The following is a 22,096-nucleotide window of genomic DNA, read 5'->3' as shown; positions in this document are numbered from 1 at the left end:
AATTCAAGATAATAGCAAATAAAAAGTAACATCTGATAAAAAAACGATACTAGAGCCTCTACGAATTGTAATTGGAAGTATTTTTTATGTATACATATATATTTATATAAACGTGTGGCCTACGTGACGTTTTTATTTCAAAGTGTTTCTCTCATTTCATTTTAGTTTAGTTTAACACTTGCACTCGAGCACTATGGACTGTCGTAAATAAAAACAGTTATTATTAATAATAATATCCTCTTTATTTTTAATATTCATCAATAAGACACTTTTATTGCCAGTTCTTTCTTCACTCTATTAATGAGTGATTATAATAATTAATTAGTAATTAAGTCAATAACTATTATTTTGATTTTTTTATTCACAAAGAAATCAACGGATATAAATTACATATTTAAGAAAGCGTCTGTTAATTTTTTTTTAATCATTATTTTTACGGCGCATATTTTTATTTTGGAGCTAAAATGTCAGTGGTAATAAACAGAGCTACGTCAAAGATATTCCAGAGAGGGATTTATCAATATTTAATAGATACTTCTATTAAAAAAAATAATTCTGTTATCAGTCACATAAAATTGAATTCAACGAATCAATTTGTCAGGTGAGTTTGTTTTATTTAATTACGCATTAATATTTATTAATAATTTTTCTTTCATAAATTTAAATCATTGTTTGAGAGAACAATTTTCCTGTTATAATTTTGATTAAAAACAATTTGTTGTTATTATTATTATTATTATTATTATTTTTTATTTAGTGATATTAATGACATTAAAGTTAGCTGACACTATAAAATTTTTTTTAACAAACAAATCAGTTCCAAAAAAATTATTATTAAAAATTTTTTCGTCAATTTTTTGTAACACTGAAGTTAGCAGACGTCTAAAAATTTTTAATTATTTTTTATTAATTAAAAAAATATTTTTAAAAAATTACATTTATAGTTTTTCAAGTTTTTTATAAGTCAAATTTTTTTTTTTAATTGTTTAATTGAAATTTTGTCAATAAAAAGTTTCTAAAAATTTTGAAATGTCCGCTAACTTCATATGAAAATTAAATTAGCCGAAATTTAAAAATTTTTATAATTTTTTTTAAATTAAAACAAAAATTTTCATATGTAGAAAATTTTAAAAATTATACGTAGAATTTTTTAAAAATTGTTGTGCTGACTTACTTAATTTTCATAATTTTTTTTCCATAATTTATTTGTTATAAAATTCTTAGATATATTCTGAATTAATTTCCATATTTAGTATAATAAAAAAATTGTTTACTGTTTTCAAAATTTTTTTTTATTATGCTAATTAACTAAAAATAACTACTTCACAACAGACATTTGAGTTTTTAGATTCTTATCTAGAGATTTCACGCGAATAGTTCATTTAAATAAAAATCACTTATGACGCTGTACCATTGTATGCATCTATCTCTATTGGACTTATTTAAATAATAATAATTTTAACAAGATTGAAATAGAATTGACTGTATAATCTAAAGATTAAGCTATAAATTTTTTAGATTACCACTATGTCGCATGGCTCACAGTATGGTGCAAACAAATTGGACATCAAGTAAAGATGAAAGTAGAGAAATGATGGCTCTCTGGCCTGACATAGTACGAGATCTCACAGAAGCTGGTCGTCATCTTGAGATTCCTGATGCTACTAAATGGATGACTAAAGTATGTCATAATTATTTTATAAAAATACATTTACAATTAATAATAATAATAATAATAATTATTGTATAGGTATTGCAGTACAACGTTCCAAACGGTAAGAAAAATCGTGGATTAGCTCTTGTTTACGCTTATAGAATGCTCGTGCCACGCGATCAGCTGACAGAGGAAAATATAAGATTAGCCAGGATTTTAGGATGGTCTACTGAATTGGTAATTTATTAATTATTCAATTTTGTTTGAATAAATTAATAATGTTTATGTGGTTATTTAGCTCCAGGCATTTTTACTAATCGAAGATGATATAATGGACCACTCAGTAACACGTCGAGGTCAACCTTGCTGGTATTTGAATAATAATATCGGGTTGAGTGCTATCAATGACGGTATACTTTTGGAGCAAACAGTGTATCAGTTACTACGCACGTATTTTAAAAACCATGAATGTTATTTGGACCTCATAGAAACATTCCATGATGTAGGTTTATTAATATTTATTATTAAGAGAATAAGAAAAATTTTGTCTCCAAGATAGTCAATTTATTTTGATAAGTATTGACATTTGCAAAGATATAAGCTCATCCTGATGTTACACTCATCGAGACCTTTCATTTGAGTACCCACATCAATTTTTCATATATTTTATATATTTATATATATATGTATATATGAAAAATATATCAAAAATGCATGTGGGTACTCAAATGAAAGCTCTTGATGAGTGTAACATCGGGATGAGCTTATATCTTTAAAAAAGTACAGTGTAATTTAACAAAAGTAATTATTTAATAAAGTCACATAGTGACTGCAAGGTTGTTAGTAAAATTAATTTTTATAATAAATTATATTTAATTATTGTTTGCTTCAGACGACCATGAAAACTGTAATGGGACAAACATTGGACATGTTATCAACCGAATTTGGTAAAAGACCGAACTTAAATTTATTTACAATGAACCGCTACAACGCAATTGTTAAATATAAAACAGCTTACTATTCATTTGTGATGCCAATAACATTAGCAATGCACTTTGTAAGTATTTTTAGATGTCAAGACGCTGCAAAAAGAGTTTCTACTATTGACAAATCAATAATTATTTTTTAAGGCTGGAGTAGTAGATCCAGAAATGTACAGACAAGCCAAGACTATTTTATTAGAGATGGGACACTTTTTCCAAGTCCAAGATGACTATCTAAATATTTATGGGGATCCGAGAATAACTGGAAAACAAGGATTAGACATTAAAGAAGGAAAGTGTACGTGGCTAGCAGTCGTGGCTCTTCAACGCGTGACTCCCTCACAGCGTAAAATCTTTGAAGTGAATAATTTATTTCCTTTCTTTTTATAAAACTACATTTATCCCAGTACTTGCTGCTATGGATAAAATTATTTTAGAATAAATATTATATTAATGTATTCTTTTAAATCCAATAGGAATGTTACGGGATTGATGATGAAGAGAAAGTAGCACAAATAAAACAGTTGTATGACGATTTGGGGCTATCAACAACTTATGCTATTTACGAGGAAGAAAGTTACAATCTCATGAATACTCATATACAACAAATATCACGTGGTCTACCTCATGATTTATTCTTTAAAATACTGTCAAAGATTTATCGCAGGGATGCTTAATTTCCTACATTTAAAAATTTTATCTTTTTATATATTATCATATAGATTCCTTTACTCTAAACTTTCCTAAAAAATAAAAAAAAAAAAAAAAAAAAAAAAAATTTCTTTTTTACTTTTTACGAAATAATATAATGGTGTGATATGAAAAACTGTTTGTAATATGAAAAAAAAATTTATTTACATTAAAATTTTTTAATTGGATCGATTTTTTTTTATTAAAAAAATAAAAAAACAACTTTACTTCTTTGTCGACCTGACTCTTGAGATTTTAGTTTTCCATGGCCGGATTCTCCGAACGTTGTTTCGAATCTTAGACCTCACTATGTGTTTTAATTCACGCCTGGTATTTTTGAAGGACTCATCAGACGTTGAGGTTGTTTTGAAAAATTCTTCAGCGTCTGTAATAAGTATTTCCAATTAAATTAAGTCATTAAGGGCCAGTTTTTCAATCTAGGATAAAATTTTATCCAATGGTAAAATATATCTATATATTTCATATATATATATATAACTGGCAATAATAATTTTATCCTGGATAAAATTTTATCTTAATTGAAAAACTGGCCCTAAGAAATGTATTTTTATCAGTAAAAATATTACCTTTAAATCTTGGATCGTTAACTGCGAAGAAAAAATTTTTCGGCTGTCCAAATTTTCCACTAAACTCATTAGTAAATTTATTACTTTTTTTATTTTTCTGTGGACCATCCTCGTCATCAGACGAGTCATATTTGAACGGATTTTTTTTTTTTATATTATATTTAAGTTTCAGCGGCTGAATATCCGTCGCCTTGGCTTTTTCCGGCTGTTGCTCAACTAAAATAAATATATTTTATTTTCATCATCAATTTCGGTTTAAAGGTTAAAAGGTTTAAAAAATAAATTTAAATAATTACCCTCAGGTACAGTAGACCCAAACGTTTTTAATAAACTGAACTCTTCTTTCTTCTGTAAGCTTTCAGTTAATTTATCCGATACAGAGTAAAAAATATCTTCATTAATAGGAGGAAGCTGAGGCTCTTCATTAGCTTTTGCTTCAGCTTCAGCTTCAATTTCTTTCTTCTTTTTCTTCGATTTTTTCTTCGGCTCTGTTTCATCTTTACTAGCTTTTATTTCATGCTTGTGGTGATCGTCTACTGTCGGGTCGTAGCGCACCATTGTACTCGCTCTGTAAAATATTTATCAATTAAAATATCCATAAAAAATATTTTTATCAATACTTACTTCTTAGCAGGAACATTTTCTGGTTTCGGCAACATCGGCTTTCCCAATATTGCTCCCAAAATTTCCAACTCCTTTTTCTTCTCATGAGCGAAATCATCTTCTTGCTCTTGAACTGGTTCTTCATGTTCATAGTCTTCCTCCTGTTCTTCGTCCTCATTTAAGTGTTCTTTTTCGATCGTAAATCTTTCATCATTCCCCAAGACTTTACGCTAAAAAAATAATTTTATTAAATTAAATTTTTCTGATAAGCGCAATCTCCATAAATTTACGGACAGTTAACTTTTCAGTGTATCATAAAAAAAATAATAAATAGTTGTAATTTACCTTAGACTTTTTTATCTGCGAAATATCATAATCACAATCCTCGTCGCCGTCATCAAATAAATTTCTTTTTTCTTTTTTATTACTACTTTCGTCATCTGAGAATACTATTCTTTTATTATTACTCGTATCATCCTGAAAGAAATTTTATTTATTGATAAATATAAAAATTAATATTAAAGTTAGCAGTTACTTAATCATTTTTTAATTTTTTTTAACAAGTAGATTTTTTCCAAAAAATTATTTTAAAAAAATTGCATTTTTTATTTTTTAAAATTTCTACATGTCAATTTTTTTTTGTCATAATTTATTTGTTAAAAAAATTATTAAATATCTGCTAAATTAATTTTTCAAGTAAATAAATAACATACCGCGTTGATTTTAAACGAATTTTTTGCTTTCGGCTTCATTTTTTATTAATTATCACAGAATAAAATTTTTATAATTATTATTTAAACAATTTTCTATTGAAAAATATTTTTTTATTGTTATTTTTTTATAAATTTTAGTTTAAAATATTACAACGTTATTTTCGACTGAATATAACCTCAAAAACGAAACTAGTCAGAGTTAAAACCCATGTGCGAGTAGAGAACGGCGCGACAGTGAGACGTGTGAGTACCTGCAGTAGTCTAAGCAGGAATCTTCTAATCGTTTTATTGATTTTAATTGTGGGGTGAAGTGACGAAATAATTATGAAAAGAAGACAATTAAAATTTATTGCATGAATAATTATAGAAATAGTTTATTGGTGAGAAAAAAAAAGATTTAAATGAATTTAATAGATTTTTAGGTTAGAAAAATTTGCACATAATTAATTTATGATATAAAATGAAATATTTTAATTTTTTCGGAGAATCTAAAAATTAAAATTCATTTAGAAAAAAAAATTTGACAGCTAAAAATCCTATATGAGATCATCAAGTTTAAAAAACTTTCTTTTTTGTGAAAAAAATAAATCTGAGAAATTTTTCTAGAGCAGAAAGTATTTAGAAATGCTACCCTACTTTAAGTCGCGGAATAAAGTTGTAATATTTGACCTTTTGCTGACGTTTGTGGAGTTTTACAAAAGTTTGAGTATTTAAATACTGAGTATATTGCAAACACATTAATTTCTGTTGTTTGTTTGAATGTCTTGAGTTGAGATGACATTTAAATTTCACAAACGAATAATTCAAACAAAATAGATGAAATTATTATCACCTATGTAGAGTGAGTGTCACGAGTCAGCCCTTGGCAGGAGCAAATTAGTCACGTGGGTGAACTGCCGAATAATCTAATTCAGGATGCATGTCCATTACTCCCCACGTGAACTCAATAACTAATTTTCATCCTAGAAAGTTCATTGAGTTGGTTAAGTTCGAGTTATAATTTTATCCTGACTAGGTATATTTCTTTCGAATTAACTCTCTCTATGTTTAATCAGATTTACGGAATTTGCCTGCAAGCGAATTTATCTGCGTACTCAAATGGAAAAAATAAACAGGATCGTATAAAATCAGTAAACCAAATACAGAGGATTTAAAACTGCCGCTCAAAGAATTATCTCTTTATTTCCATCAAGAGTTCAATTCAGAAAAAAAAATACGAAGAAATAAGATAAAGTTAGTCTTCTTTGATTATCAGCCGTAATTAAATATACACTGAAAAAAAAATTCTTGAACCAAGAATATTTATTTATTTATTTCAAATAGAATAAACGCCGATCGGCTATATACAATCTTGGACATTAATTTGTGTCAGTTTCTAAGTTTAAGGATTTATGGCCATCAATAAATTTGGCCGTTTCTAAACTCTAAAACTGGAAAATAAGCAAACCATAAAAAATGATATTATAAAAATTTTAAAAATATAAATAAAGTTAAAAGTAAATTATACCTGTACTAAAATGTGACAAATAAAAAGACAGCCAACTGTAAATAATAAAATTTCTAAATGAATTCATTTTTAAAAATAAACAGTTAAAAAAGCATTAATAAAACGTCATTAATCTAAAAATATCGGATTAAAAAGCATTATTAAAAATATTCCCCAATTAAAAAAATGATAAACTAAAAGTTTGAACATCTAAAACAACGTTACATTATAACTGAGAATATTTAAAATCACGAATTTTAAAATATGACGATCGCTAAATATTGAAAATTTAAAACCTGACAACTTGAATTTAGCTGATTTAAAATTTAGAAATCGCTAAAATCGGCCATTTCTAAACTTGGTAACTCGTTAAATCAGCCGATTTTAAACCTCGAAATTCATAAAACTTGCAGATTCTTAAAATTATTTAATTTAAAGCCTGGACAGCGTATATTACTGATATTTATGTTAAAAATTAGATTTTACATATTTTGAATTATAACAACCGAAAAATTCACTCATAAATAAAATAATTTTGTTTTTTTTTTTTATTTTTGTTTTATGTGGTGGATTCATGAAACTGTCAATAGAAATTTGATAAATTTTTTGTTGACAATTCTTCATTTTCTTAAATTATTGAAATCCAAAAATTCAATGTTTGGAGTTATATAAAAAAAGTTTTTCAGAGTACTAAAAAATCTAAACTATAAATAATTTTATTTTTGAAATAAATAAGACCGCTATAATTATTAATTAGTATAGAAAATATTATTAGTTTATCAAGTATCAATTCAACAATATAAATATATTTTACTAAAGAATATCAACAAAAAATTTATCAAATTTCTATTGACAGGTTTATGAATCCACCACATAAAACAAAATTATTTCATTAATTAGTGAATTTTTCGGTTGTTATATTTCAAAATATGTAAAATCTAATTTTTAACATAAATATCATTGATATTACGCTGTCCAGGCTTTAAATTAAATAATTTTAAGAATCTGCAAGTTTTATGAATTTCGAGGTTTAAAATCGGCTGATTTAACGAGTTACCAAGTTTAGAAATGGCCGATTTTAGCGATTTCTAAATTTTAAATCAGCTAAATTCAAGTTGTCAGGTTTTAAATTTTCAATATTTAGCGATCGTCATATTTTAAAATTCGTGATTTTAAATATTCTCAGTTATAATGTAACGTTGTTTTAGATGTTCAAACTTTTAGTTTGTCATTTTTTTAATTGGGAATATTTTTAATAATGCTTTTTTTTTAATCCGATATTTTTAGATTAATGACGTTTTATTAATGCTTTTTTTTAACTGTTCATTTTTTAAAAATGAATTCATTTAGAAATTTTATTATTTACAGTTGGCTGTCTTTTTATTTGTCACATTTTAGTACAGGTATAATTTACTTTTAACTTTATATATATTTTTTTAAAATTTTTATAATATCATTTTTTATGGTTTGCTTATTTTACAAATTGGAAAATTTCATATTTTCCAATTTTAGAGTTTAGAAACGGCCAAATTTATCGATGGCGATAAATCCTTAAACTTAGAAACTGGCTCAAATTAATGTCCACGATTGTACATATAAGGTTTTTACAAGATTAAATAATTAAATGATTAGAAAGCATCATTTTTGTGCGTGAACTAGAAAAAATATAAAGATAAGAAATTATTGCACATATTAATAGACTAATGGAGTAGTAATAAGTTTTTTACATTAAATGCAACAAAGGAGGAGAGTGAACCACCGAAGTAATTTAACTCAGTACAACGATAATTAACTAGATTCGCAATTCTGTTTATTAGTCCATAACACACGTAGTTTTTTGTTGTTTTTATAATATTATTTTGAAGAGGGTAATTATCTTGAATCAAGACGAAAAATTTTTGAATCAAGTAAAATTTCGTTAAATCAAGAATTTTTCAATTCAAATCAAGAATATTAAGTTCTTCAAAATTATATACTTAATTCAAAAACATTTTTTTTTTTCTGTGTAAAAGTTCATGATTTATTTTTTTATTAGATGCTTTCCGGAAAATATTATAAGTCTTCGCCGTCGGGTTTGATTAGCTTCATTGAAAACCAGCTAAAAAGTATCTTCTTGTTCTGAATGCTGCTAATCCCCAATAACTCTAATGCGATATCAATGAATCGAGCTACAGATGAAATCAACTCACGTTTCAATGAAAAAGAGAACCGTGCTGCAGCAGCATATCTTATCGAATTTATCAAGACTCTGGGATTGAAAACTACAATGGGATATGTTGAGGTAAGCCTATTGTATGATTTTTAATACGACAGGAACATGATGAATAGGTATTTATTATATCAGTCAATAATATACCCTTCGGTTGCTAGAATGACCCAGCAACACCGTTTATTCAATGACGTATAGATGGGTATAATACCGATGTTTAAAGAGATAGTCCAGCTCTGTAGACACGTCAATGCGATCTACTAAGTCGATTACGTTACATACTTTTATATACATTATAATATACCCACTACACCGAGTTGAAATAGTTTTTAAAGTCATGTGACGTCATTACCACTAACCAGCTGGCAGTTTATACACTTATATACTTATAATAAAATAACTTGTCGTTCGTAACCTTTAAAAAACGGTCGATGCCCGTGTCACTAGAGTCATACCGCTTTTACGTCTGTCTTTATTCTTTCTCACTCGCTCCCTTGTTCGCTTGCTGGGATGTTTAATTTATTACTTCGATTTTTCATCGCGCTATCAATTTAATCCCTTTAAAAAAATCATATTACTAGCCCTGTTACTGTTATTATTATCAACATTTCATCTGTTCATTCAATTTTTCTTAGCTCGTCATCCAGAGAGCTTGTTATTTTTTTTACATTAATTTAATATTTTTTTTTTTCCATAACTTTGCGCAAGATGAACTTTATGAAAATGGGATTTATTATAAGGCGTGTAAGTAAGTTTAATAAAAAGGGTTTCATGATAAATTATTAGGATAATGAGTTTATTATGTAGGTATATTATAACACGTAGGACACGGTCACAATAGAAGAGTTGAGAAGAATAATATTACTATAATTACATTTGCAGGGAACAGAGTAACCATTTTTTGTGTTGATTAAATAATAGTCCCTCTGGAGAGGATCTAGAAATTTTATTACAGTTATATTATTCTTGTTAATTTATCATACTAATAACAAAAGTTTATATTTTCTGTTTATGTTTACACATAAATAAGTTCATTTATTATATCTGACCTTCATAGAATAATAACTGTGACGCGTAATTTTCAAATACAAACTTTAGCTGTATTACTGAAAAGTTTAGTTGTTAAAATAATATCGTTTTTTTATTTTAACTGGCATGTAAATAATGAAAAAAAAAAAAAAAAAATTCCAAAGTTTCATTTAACTTCAATAGACATATGTAGAGATAAAAATATAAATACATACAAGTGTGTAGAGAAAGAGAAAGAGCAAAAAGTGGTATTTGGTGGCGGTGACCCAAGTTAAGCCAGGCATCGATTTTCACATGATCCAATAGCCAAATCCTGTTGCGTCTCGATTACTGGACGGGTCATTCTGTCATACGAGAACTAAACTCGTAATATATTAACAGAAACTTTTTTCCTCGGATTAAATATACTTGCGCCGTTTAAAATTATAAATTTACACACATGGAATAAATTACCGAGCGCATTTTCTTTAATTAATCCTAACATGTAATTAAAAGTAAAAAAGAAGCAGAAGGAGATGAAATAAATTTTAATGCGGGTAGATAAAGTAAATGGATAGTATAATTAAATTACGCAGTGGAAATTCGTGGAATAAAAGGACAAATTTCGGTTACTGTACTTGAGCGTGTGTTTGAATAAGTAAATACATGTAAAGTAGTGTTAGTTCTTGTACACACATAGATCGAAACTTACCACAGGGGTTTCTTTAGATCTGAGTGACGTCACGATTCTGGTGAGAGGCGCGGCCCGCCATATTGATTCACTCCCCCCACTATACGAGATTTCGCAGGGTTTTGCTCCATTCACAAATATACCCCGTACCGCCAAAGCAACCCCTTTCATCCTTCCTTCCTTCCTTCCTTCCTTCCACTCAGTGTTTCTCCTTCTAACTTTCTTATTATTTATTTATCTCTCTCTCTTTCTCTCTCTTATTTTTTCTTCTTTTATTAGTTATATATTTTATTTCACTTAACTTTCTACAGCATTCTCTGTTGCTCTTGTCATCTTGCTGATTTCTCATCTGGTTTCGGGAAAGATTTCCGGGTAGGATTGTCACGAGCAGTCTCGACGACGTTCCACCGATATGTCCGGTATTTTTTATTGCTCCTTTTTATTATTTTTATTTTATCTTTCCCTCTTTATTCTCTCGTACTATACGCTTTATAAAATTCCAGGAGACAGAATAATATTTTTTTTATTATTCTAATTATCATTATCATTATTATTACAGCAAGCTTGCTGGATTATGTTATTTAAAATATGGAAAAAGGAGTAAATTTCTTTTGAAGCAGATAAAATTATAACTCTTTTATTTTTAAAAAACTCTTTACGTCTTTTGGGATAAATATATGTATATACATACTCAAGTTTTACAAAAGATAAAAGTAGACGAGTCTCAACGACTGTATAACGTACTCTTGTCAGATTTTGGGTCTTGACGTAAAACGTATATTTATGAGTGCACTCAGACTCGACAAGAAGTATTACGTGAGTGGAAGTGTAAGTAGTATAGAGGTCGTTTCAAGAGACCAGAGAAGACTTTAATCCTAACACTACTTTTTTAAAGTATTTATTCTATATTTTTATCATTTACTTTAAAAACTTTGACATCTTTTATTTTATTTATTTTATTATCATTGCATTAAAAATTGTGATGTAACTTCTAAGCTCCCTGTAGAGTCGCTCGTGAAGATACAATGTTTTAATACACTTGCTCATACATTCCAGAAAACGTTGAAAAGATAAATAGACCGCGATTACTAAATCAGAAAGTGGAAAATTCCCCATGACAAACTTTATAAGATCTTTCTTTTACTTTTAAAGTATATATACTCAGTTTGTTTATTTTTTAGCCAGTTATTTCATTCGTCGTTGAGTTCTGATTGAGTATATACTCAACCGCGTCCTTGTTTATTTTTATCATCGTAAAAATATAAGCGAGATATTTATAAAACATTTATAGCAATAGGATGATAAGTTTATCTATTATTTATGCATGCCTAATTGACATTTATTTTTAGTAACTCGATAACAATTATTACTCCTATTTTGGTATTTGTCAAGCTCTAGGGAATATCGATATTCTATTGACCGGTAATAGATTTTTTTTACACTAAACAGCTGTATAAATATTCATATTAAAATAACAATAATAGTTGTTAAATTTTCTATATAAATGAAATTTTGCTTTATTAAATAATTACTTTTGTTAAATTGCACTGTACTTTTTTAACTATTGACATTTTTAAAGATATAAGCTCATCCTGATGTTACACTCATCAAGAGCTTTCATTGGAGTACCCACATGCATTTTTATATATTTATATATATTATATATATTATATATTATATATATATATATATATATATGCATATATATATATATATATATATATATATATATATATATATATAATATATATAAATATATGAAAAATTGATGTGGGTACTTAAATGAAAGGTCTTAATGAGTATAACATCAGGATGAGCTTATATCTTTAAAAATGTCAATAGTTCACAAGTTCATTTCTTAATTATGTTAAATTGCACTGTACTTTCTTAACTATTGACGTTTTTGAACATATAAGCTCATCCCGATGTTACACTCATCAAGAGCTTTCATTTGAGTACCCACATGCATTTTTGATATATTTTTCATTTATACATATATGTAATATATATAAATATATGAAAAATTGATGTGGGTACTCAAATAAAAGGTCTTGATGGGTGTAACATCGGGATGAGCTTATATCTTTAAAAATGTCATTAGTTGACAAGATAATACAATGTCATTTTTTAATTATGTTAAATTGCACTGTACTTTCTTAACTATTGACGTTTTTAAAGATATAAGCTCATCCTGATGTTACATTCATCAAGACTTTTCATTTGAGTACCCACATCAATTTTTCATATATTTATATATATATTACATATATGTATATATGAAAAATATATTAAAAATGTATGTTGGTACTCAAATAAAAGGTATTGATGAGTGTAACATCAGGATGAGCTTATATCTTTAAAAATGCCAATAGTTCACAAGATTCAATGATATTTCTTAATTATCTATCTAGAGATAAAAAATTTTCGAATGCGGCCTGAATACTTATCATAATAAATTGACTATTGGTGAGAATGATATGAAACCTTGAAAAGGCACAACTCCAGGTCAAGACTTTTCCAAAGATACCATATTTAACCATAAAAACCCATTTTAATCATATAAATACACGGGGCACAAAATTTTGCTTATTTTAATAATATAGATAATTATTAAAAATAACTATAGACGTTTGTATCAATGGCTATTTAAATCCTTTATTCGTTCGCTTGAAAAAGAATAAAATTTTATTTGTCATACAAATGTACGTCAGATTATTTATAGTAGTAGTTTTAAATGTAAAGAGTTATTTCCGGTAGTATTGTTGTATATAGGTCTTTAAAAGGAGTTTAAGTAAAGAAAAGATTGAGGTGATGGTGTGAAGACGTAAAGTGTGGCGATGGCGGACAGGGTTGGGTGGCGAGGGAGTCGGGAGGCCGAAGAAGAGGGCGATTTAGTCAGTAGTCGTCGGCGAAGTGGTGGAGAGCTGCTGGTGTACGAAGGATGAATGAAGCCCGGGTTTTGGCTTGGCTCCAGCCCTCTTTCCTCCTCAGAGCTGTTGGGTATATATGCCACGCCGAATACTGTTGAATAAGAGAGTGGTGGAGATGAGGAGGTGATGGTGATAATGATGAATGTGTGTGTTTATGTATGTATACACAATATATGCGCATGTGTTTATATATTTGTATGTAGAAGGGTGTGTGAGGACGACGCGCGAGGATTCGGACTCGAGTGGGACGTTTGCCGGGGCTTTTGTCGAGGGTAGGTAGTGTAAAGGGGAGGAAAGGGGGATGCACGACCGGGAGCTCTCTAGTTTTGACGTCATCGTTCAAGGCCGTGTACGATCGTTACTATGACTGCTATGCTGCGGCGGCTGTCGCCGCTGGTCCGCTGTTGTTGTCGGCGGCGTCGCCGGTATCTTCCTTTACTCATACTACTTTATTATCCACTCATGCTCGTCGTTATAAACGTACTACTTACTTACACATATAATACTCAGATTTACAAATTCAACCATTAGACGTCTCAGCATCTCAACATTTCTCCCTGTTTTATGCTCCGTTCGCCTTTTAAGTACTCCCAGCATCCCCTCGAGTACTCGTTGCCTTTCCGGTTGACCGCACTACTTCAATTGTCTTGTATTCTCATGTAAATTCAAACGACTTGACAAAGATGTGCCGTTGACAGTCGACATTGCTTCAGTTTTCATTTTTCCGTTGCTACTTATTGTTATTTGTTTCTATTGTATCAACAACAAATATCTCATGTTTATTCCGATTTTGTAGAGTATAATGATCGGGGTTGTTCGGTTTTAATAAGCAGACATTGTAGGTCACTATTGTTTCGATGAAAAAAATTTTTTTTTTTTAAATTAATTATTAAAAAAAAACATTACTAATAGTTTTTAAAAAATTAATTATTAGATAGTAATTTTTGTAAAAAAATTAGTTATAAAATTTTTTTGATTAAAAAAAAAAAATAAACAATTTTTCAAAAAAATTTATTACACTTGTAATAATTTTTTATATATTTAAATATTAATAATTTTTTAAATATTTTATTAACCAAATAATTTCTATAAAAAATTAAACTCAATTTCTTTTATAAAAATAAATGTATAAGATTGATGAATAATTAATTCTATTGGGACTAAAATAAAGCAGTAAATAATAGATTTATCAAGTCTGGTATTGTCGATGAGATTTTAGAATTAAGTTGAGTAAAAATCAATGTAACGTAATGTGATGCAATGGAACGTAATCTTTAAATAATATAAGGGAGAGGATAGAGCGAAACTAGCAAGTTTACTCAGAAAGCACACTGGCGATTAATTCACATGCTAGTAGTATCGGGTAAATTTTTATATTTTTTTCTAAACGCCAACGCCAAGTACGTGGGCGGGTTCGAGGTTAAATCGTATTCTTCGATTTAACTCTCGTGGTAAAATAACTTAGACAAACATGCTCCAGAGGAATGAGTTTACTAAATTTTATTGTGCCTGAGGTGAGGTTTTTTATGGGAACCAGCCAACGAAAAATAATTCACCGGCGGCTGCCGGAGTGAGTGCTCAAAAAATTAGGAGATAGAAAATTGTTGAATAAATAAACCGGTTAAATGAGAACTTTCGGACAACAAAGGGGCTGGGTAATTGAGCGAAACAATGGAAATATTGTGGAAAATTTTTTAATTTGCGAATCGTAAACCGCCACTGTAAACATGTTTTATTTGTTGGTTTAAAGCGAACAGAGAAAAAAGAGGGTAGAGGGGGAAAAGGGAATGAATTAGCGCTCCGTCAGTGATAAAGTTTTAATTCAATGAAACATATTATGTAAAAGCCGATTAATAACGAGATAAGAAATACAAACGAGCCGACACATAAATGAGAAGATAGGGAACAAGAAAATATGAGAGAGTGGGTAGAAGAGGGTGTTTGTTATAAGGGTAGACCTAGGGTATGAACGTGAGGGTTACGCGAGGATCAGACGAAGATGCTATAGATATTTTCCGATGTATACTGGTGTACCCAGACGCAATATCCCGGCCAAGTAGGCGGTGGCTCTGCCAGCCAGCTCGGCTCTCTCTTGTACTTAAACTCGGTACTCTGTACTTTAACTCTGTGTTAAACGGACCACGTCGCCAGGACAATTCTTCCAGACGTTTAACTTAATTTTATTATTCTCTATTATGCATTTAACTATCATATAAAACAGTCTATTTACGATTTGCCTTTTATTTTATTATTTATTTACTCATTATTGTCACGTATTTTTGTTTTTTTTCCTCCTTCATCACACTTTTTTTCAATAACAAGTTTATTGACAGCCGCCGGGTAGCTGTTGTGCCTTCGTCTGTCGAGTAAATAATTAAATGAGTAACGAGAAACAAATATTGGAATTAAATTTGCCAACGTCAATGATAAGACTGAAAAAGCCTGAAAGGTTATTTTTAGCTCTAGGGGTCTCCGTGGGTGACAAGTACCTGAGAAACTTTTTTTTCGATACTAATTGTTATTCTGGAAGAGTATACATGCTCTATAGAACCTTCAGTTCACCCTCATGCCACTTGTAAGGACGAAGTCGCAAAAAAAAAAAAAACTAAAAAAACTACCTTGAGGTCACAAGAATTTAATCCGCTAAATTTTCTTCGCTTTTTTTTTATCAACAAACATGTCTGATGCTCTAATGAATTTTTAGATATTTATATCATTTCAAAATTTATTGAATTTGTCGTTTTTAAAGGCTTGTATCAATTTTTTCCGCTAGTTTAGGGCTGTAGAAAAGTGAAACCGTAAAATTACAAATTTTATTTGCTGTCAGAATTTATTTCAGCCGTAAATTTTAGTCAATTTAATTTATAAAAAATTTGTTTTAAAAACTTTATTAATTTTTTGAATCAATTTTTGATGAAAATATTGTCAATATTTTTTGAGATAAAGATTTTAATGTTTAGGGTCTGTTTTCTCCCACAGTAACTTTAAAGGAGACGATTTTTTACCCCGGATTCGAAAAGACAAACGGAAGTAGGCGGGTAATATAAAGGGTGGAGGCGAAATGACTTGGCTTGAGGGAAGAATAGATTCACATTATTCACTGAATGAGTATCGTTACTCGGCTTCCTGTGTTTTTGATTATATATACTGTACGTAATGCTGGTGACCTTTTATATTCTCGTAAAATATTGTTCATTGCTCGTGGCATCCACTGTGTTCTATGTATATTATCCTATATTGTCTCTCGTATGTCATCTCATACTTGCAGACTTATACTCACTGTTACTGTTACTGTTACTGTTACTGTTACTGTTTGTTAAAGTTATTTTCCATTAATATAATTTAAAATCACCCTGTCAACAAAAATTCATTATATTTTTCTCAGGTTTAAAAATACCATTACCAAGTTTGACTCAGTCTTCTGTCATCTACATTAATACGTATGAATAAATAATAAAATTAATAGCACGCAAAAGTTATAACATTTTTCCCGATGTTCACTATTGGACGGTCATAAAATTTTTATGCGTCAATAGTTACCGGAAATTCCAAAGATGCATCTTTTTTATGGTCATTCAAATGTTGGATTTTTTATTAAACCATTTCAAGAGCTGAATTTATTAGACCGAACACCTACATTATTCTTCGAAAACATGTTTTTTTTTATACCACTGATATCTCCCAGAGGCAAGATTTATGGAAATTTATTAAACTTCATTTTCCAAACCCAAAATACATTTTTAAGATTTAAAATATAAGAAGAATTTTTTTTTATAATAATTTAAATTTAAATTTTTTAATAATAAAAAAATAAAATTTGGCTTTATTAAATAATGAATTTTGTTAAATTGCAATGTACTTTCTTAACTATTGACGTTTTTAAAAATATAAGCTCATCCTGATGTTACAATCATCAAGAGCTTTCATTTGAGTACCCACATGCTTTTTTGATATATTTTTCATATATACATATATATAATATAAATAAATATATAAAATATATGAAAAATTGATGTGGGTACTCAAATGAAAGGTCTTGATGAGTGTAACATTGGGATGAGCTTATATCTTTGAAAATGTCAATAGTTCACAAGTTCATTTCTTAATTATGTTAAATTGCACTGTACTTTCTTAACTATTGACGTTTTTGAAGATATAAGCTCATCCCGATGTTACACTCATCAAGAGCTTTCATTTGAGTACCCACATGCATTTTTGATATATTTTTCATATATACATATATATAATATAAATAAATATATAAAATATATGAAAAATTGATGTGGGTACTCAAATGAAAGGTCTTGATGAGTATAACATCGGGATGAGCTTAAATCTTTAAAAATGTCAATAGTTCATAAAATAAAAGATCATTTCTTAATTATGTATATTGAGATAGAGCATTTTCGAATGCAGCCTAAATACTTATCATAATAAATTGTCTATCGGTGAGAATAATATGAAACCTTAAAAAGGTACAAATTCAAGTCAAAACCTTTGCAATGACACTAAATTTTTCTTATTCTCTTAATAATATAGATAATGTCATATTTTTCCGTCCTGATTATCAATAGCAACTAGAAGACTATTAACAGATTCCATTTTTCCTGGAATTGTCACAAAATTTAACAGCTGCAATGATATTTATTCAAAAAATTGTATAAACAGAATATCAAGGGATGTGTAGTGTGATCGAAAATTGAAAAAGTGAACTGTATACAATGTACTCAGATGCAGATTCAATGTATGCATAGATATGAAACATATCCGTCGGCTATGTAATGGAATAATGTTTGAAGAGACGTAAATTCAAAATGGCAACGAGGTCACACAGTATCACGGTATCACTGTATCATGGGTTTCGGTGTCACACATTATACCCGTTTATATATAGCGACCGCCAACGCACATTTTGTCGTAATAATTTTCGGCGTTGATTTGTATTGATAGATCGGTAGCAAGCAGTTTGTTAAATATTCCCAACCGGTAATTATGTCCTCCGATCTACATACGGGTGACCGCTCACATTCGCTTTCTATGAAATAGAGCAAAACTATTCAACAGACAGACAATAATATTGTTACATGCCCGAATTTTCGTTCACGCATTACAATTTGCAGTACTCGCTTTAATATTTTACGCATATGAATTGTTCCGTTTTGTTTAATCGCTTTATTAATGCCCTTAATTAATCGGCAAATTCAATTAAGCGCTTCATAATAAGTTTTATAAATATGCGCATTTATTTCACGGTTAATATTTAAAAGCTATTTAAAAAGGATATTAAAATACAATTTATTCGATAAATTATTCATGAGAAAGGTTAAAGATTTTTCGAGTTAATAATCTACAGATATATATGACACGAAAGACACATAAAGAGACAGAAGGAAAATAATAATGTTGTTTCTTAATGGCGACAATTTTTTCAGCATCCTATTGTCTCGGCATTATTTTACTGGCTTGTGTATTGCTCCGAGATACGTTTATCTGTATCTTGAATGCCGTGCGTAGGTTTGACCCCGAACTATGTGAAATAATATTACTTGTATACATACTCCTCCAAGTTATTTACGTAGTATCCCTGTTCCGCGTACTATAAATATAAGTGTGTACTCAAGTCCAAAAAGTATCCTAGTCTATTATAAAACTGGACAAGGCTGCGTTTAATGAATTTTTACCACAAATTTATCGTCTTTTTCAATTTCTATTTCTTCTACAAAACAATTTTAATTTTATTAAAAAGCTATAGGGCAATTTTAAGCATTACACTGATAGAAGGATTTGTTTATAGTTAAAAATATTTGTTAATATTTAACAAATCATTTATTAAAGATCATTTTTTAATATTAAATAAATATTTCTTAGTATTTAAAAAGACTTATTAATATTTAATAAATGAATATCAGATTTATCAAATACAAACAAATCATTTTAAATACTAAGAAATATTTATTTAATATTAAAAAATGATTTGTTAACTATTAACAAATATATTTTGATACAAATAAATCCTTCCATCAGTGTAGTTATTGCACACACTGAAGAAACTTTTAATTAAAACTTGTAATATAAAATTAAATTTAATGAAATTTTATGCTAAGAAGCTCTAATGAAAAATAAATTAATGACCCTCGATCGAATTTTAATTTATTTTGTCATATTACAGAAACAATTATCGATAATAATTTTAGTCTGCCCAAATGACGCAGACCACTAACGTAATTCAAATTGTCTTTTGTTTACCGTTCTAATAAAAAGTATACTTGAGGGCATCTTTCACCCGAATAAAAATAAAAAGCACGTAAGCATATAATATTTCAAAGGAATCGTCTCACTATTTTGAGAATAAAATAAATATAAATAAAAATTTCGGGTTAAACATACATGATCGTAATTCATCTGATATTGTAGCCGACGCACAAACAATCATTCATTTTTTATTACTATTTATTGTCAGCACCCACGGAAAATTTCAAGTCTAAATAAAGGAATAATTTTGGAGAAGAAAATAATATCTTCACCTGAGAACTGGTTGAATTATTGAGCGGATTAATGACTTTTGTATTAAATAATTCAAATGTTAAAGTAATTTAATACAGATTATTAATTTAGTTGGATTAATTAATTCAAACCATTACATTGTAAGTAAATTATGATTGTAATTTAATAACGAGTGGGCATTCCGTGAGGGGTTTATTATGTTAGGCTGTAATATATGTGGAGAATATATTTCACACGGCTTACCTACGTCATACTCGGTATGATATGCATTACAATATAACCCTCAAGTAGACACCATACGGCTTATTTCAGGGAGTGTCTCAGCCACTTAATATTTTTACTTTATTACTAGACATTTCCCAGAAATTATTTATCTTATAAATTACAATCAGCGATAATTGATGTTATACAATTAGACTTGTAATTATGTTGGAGGTTGAAGAATTATTAAATCTTCTATTTTTAAATATTATTTTCATTTGTTAACACGATGGAAAAATTTTTTCTTTTAATGTAATGTGAATTTTTGAATAATCCAAATTATAATTAACATTTTTCATAATTAAATTTTTTTCTAATCATAACCGAGTAATTTGAAACAACGAAAAATAATAACGGAAAATGTCACATCAACTTTTTAATAACAAATATATTAAATTAACTTCTTGTTAGAAGCATGAAAAAATAATTAGTTGAAAAAAAAATTATTTTTCTCGCAACACAAATAATTTTTACTTATAGACGTGCTATTTTAGTCCTCATAAATAATTTTTCCTGTCAAAAAAAGAGTTAAATTGCTTGGAGTTATATTTTATTCAGGTCCTTCGACGTAGCATTGGAACAACTCAACTCTGATGTTCTATATTTTATCCCTTAAATATTTTTACTTTGAAATTTATTTCCTTTTGTCTCGTTAATTTTTAAAATTACTCAACGGCTTTTGAAGACAACTGAAATTTTTATCTGTAACGAATAAAAATTCTGTGAAAGTTATTTGTTTTTTTTTACTGCGCCTTTAACGTTCACTATTTTTTCTAAAAAAAAAAAAAAAACAATAAATAACAATAAAAAATAGCGAACATGTGCAGAAAACAAAACAAATTAACTTATAACCTTTGATCTTTCCTACTTTTATGGTTTTAAATTTTTTTTACCTGTTTTCAGGTCATCGCATTTAAATATTTATCTTCTGTTTTTTTAATAGCTATCAATAGGTGCTTAAATATTTACCTACAATCGTGTAGATAGATAAGAGGCGAACATATATCTATAAATGTTTATAGAAGTTATAAAAATATCGAATTTTATATTGAAAAATTTTTATAAAGTATATAATGCATAAAAAAATAAAAAAAAGTGATGGATCTATCAATTGAATGCTTCCCGTGTATCTCAAGGGTATCGGAAATTTTTTCTATTATCAAGAAAGCGACATCAGATTGAAAAAGACGGCACTGATGTACGTGGGTATAAAGGTGTGTCATTTTTAGGAGGCATTTCATTAAATAAGATTTTTTTAACGGTGAAATTAATTTACCATAAATCTTGAAGCTGGATAAATTTCTTCTTTCCCGAGAAATTTATTATTCAAATTCACCTGAAAGGTCACCCAGTGAATTACAAGTTATGCAAACGCTTCTCATTAAATTAACGCGAAAAAAGAACTATCTCTTTTTTAGGTTTTAATTAGTCCTTATATCCTACTGTCGAGTTTTAAATATTTTAAAATTACTCCATTAAGTTTTTTTTTTAGTAATGTCACAGCGGGATGAAATACTCGGATATATTTGTTATTTTCCCGGAATATATAAACCTACAAGCATGTAAAATGAGATTCGCGAGATAGGAAATGGAATTTTACCTAAATTTGATATTTAATTTACAAAATATTCGATGAAAGGGTAAAAATAAATTTATATAAATAAATCGATAGTAAAAAAAACGTTTCAAAATACCAGGATAAAAAAATTGAATCCAATAATAAATTGAAAATGTGGAAGTGAATAAATAATAAATAAAATAATCCAATCACATAAAT

At 28.4% G+C, this 22,096-nt stretch overlaps 2 protein-coding genes across 3 annotated transcripts; one reads left to right on the top strand and one right to left on the bottom strand.

The window, feature by feature from the left end:
* Positions 1-144: 144 nt before the first annotated feature.
* Positions 145-3,515, top strand: LOC123258520 (farnesyl pyrophosphate synthase). Of its 2 annotated transcripts, none has more exons than XM_044718592.1 (7): positions 145-601; positions 1,504-1,681; positions 1,751-1,891; positions 1,953-2,156; positions 2,547-2,711; positions 2,785-2,997; positions 3,114-3,515. In XM_044718592.1, the coding sequence occupies exons 1-7, from the start codon at positions 465-467 to the stop codon at positions 3,312-3,314; spliced, it is 1,239 nt and encodes a 412-aa protein (XP_044574527.1). In that variant the 5' UTR covers positions 145-464; the 3' UTR covers positions 3,315-3,515. The 2 variants fall into 2 exon arrangements, with proteins under 2 accessions (XP_044574527.1, XP_044574528.1); XM_044718593.1 differs by having other exon boundaries at positions 150-601; positions 1,519-1,681.
* Positions 2,833-5,422, bottom strand: LOC123258524 (probable RNA-binding protein CG14230). The gene is made up of 6 exons (XM_044718597.1): positions 5,231-5,422; positions 4,863-4,994; positions 4,539-4,747; positions 4,211-4,482; positions 3,915-4,130; positions 2,833-3,712 (listed from the first exon to the last, which is right to left on the bottom strand). Exons 1-6 carry the CDS (start codon positions 5,267-5,269, stop codon positions 3,552-3,554), a joined length of 1,029 nt encoding a protein of 342 aa, XP_044574532.1. The 5' UTR covers positions 5,270-5,422; the 3' UTR covers positions 2,833-3,551.
* Positions 5,423-22,096: the final 16,674 nt, after the last annotated feature.

This window comes from Cotesia glomerata, linkage group LG2, assembly GCF_020080835.1.
Source record: "Cotesia glomerata isolate CgM1 linkage group LG2, MPM_Cglom_v2.3, whole genome shotgun sequence".
In the NCBI taxonomy this organism is placed as follows: domain Eukaryota; kingdom Metazoa; phylum Arthropoda; class Insecta; order Hymenoptera; family Braconidae; genus Cotesia; species Cotesia glomerata.
This window is presented reverse-complemented; position numbering and strand designations above follow the sequence as displayed.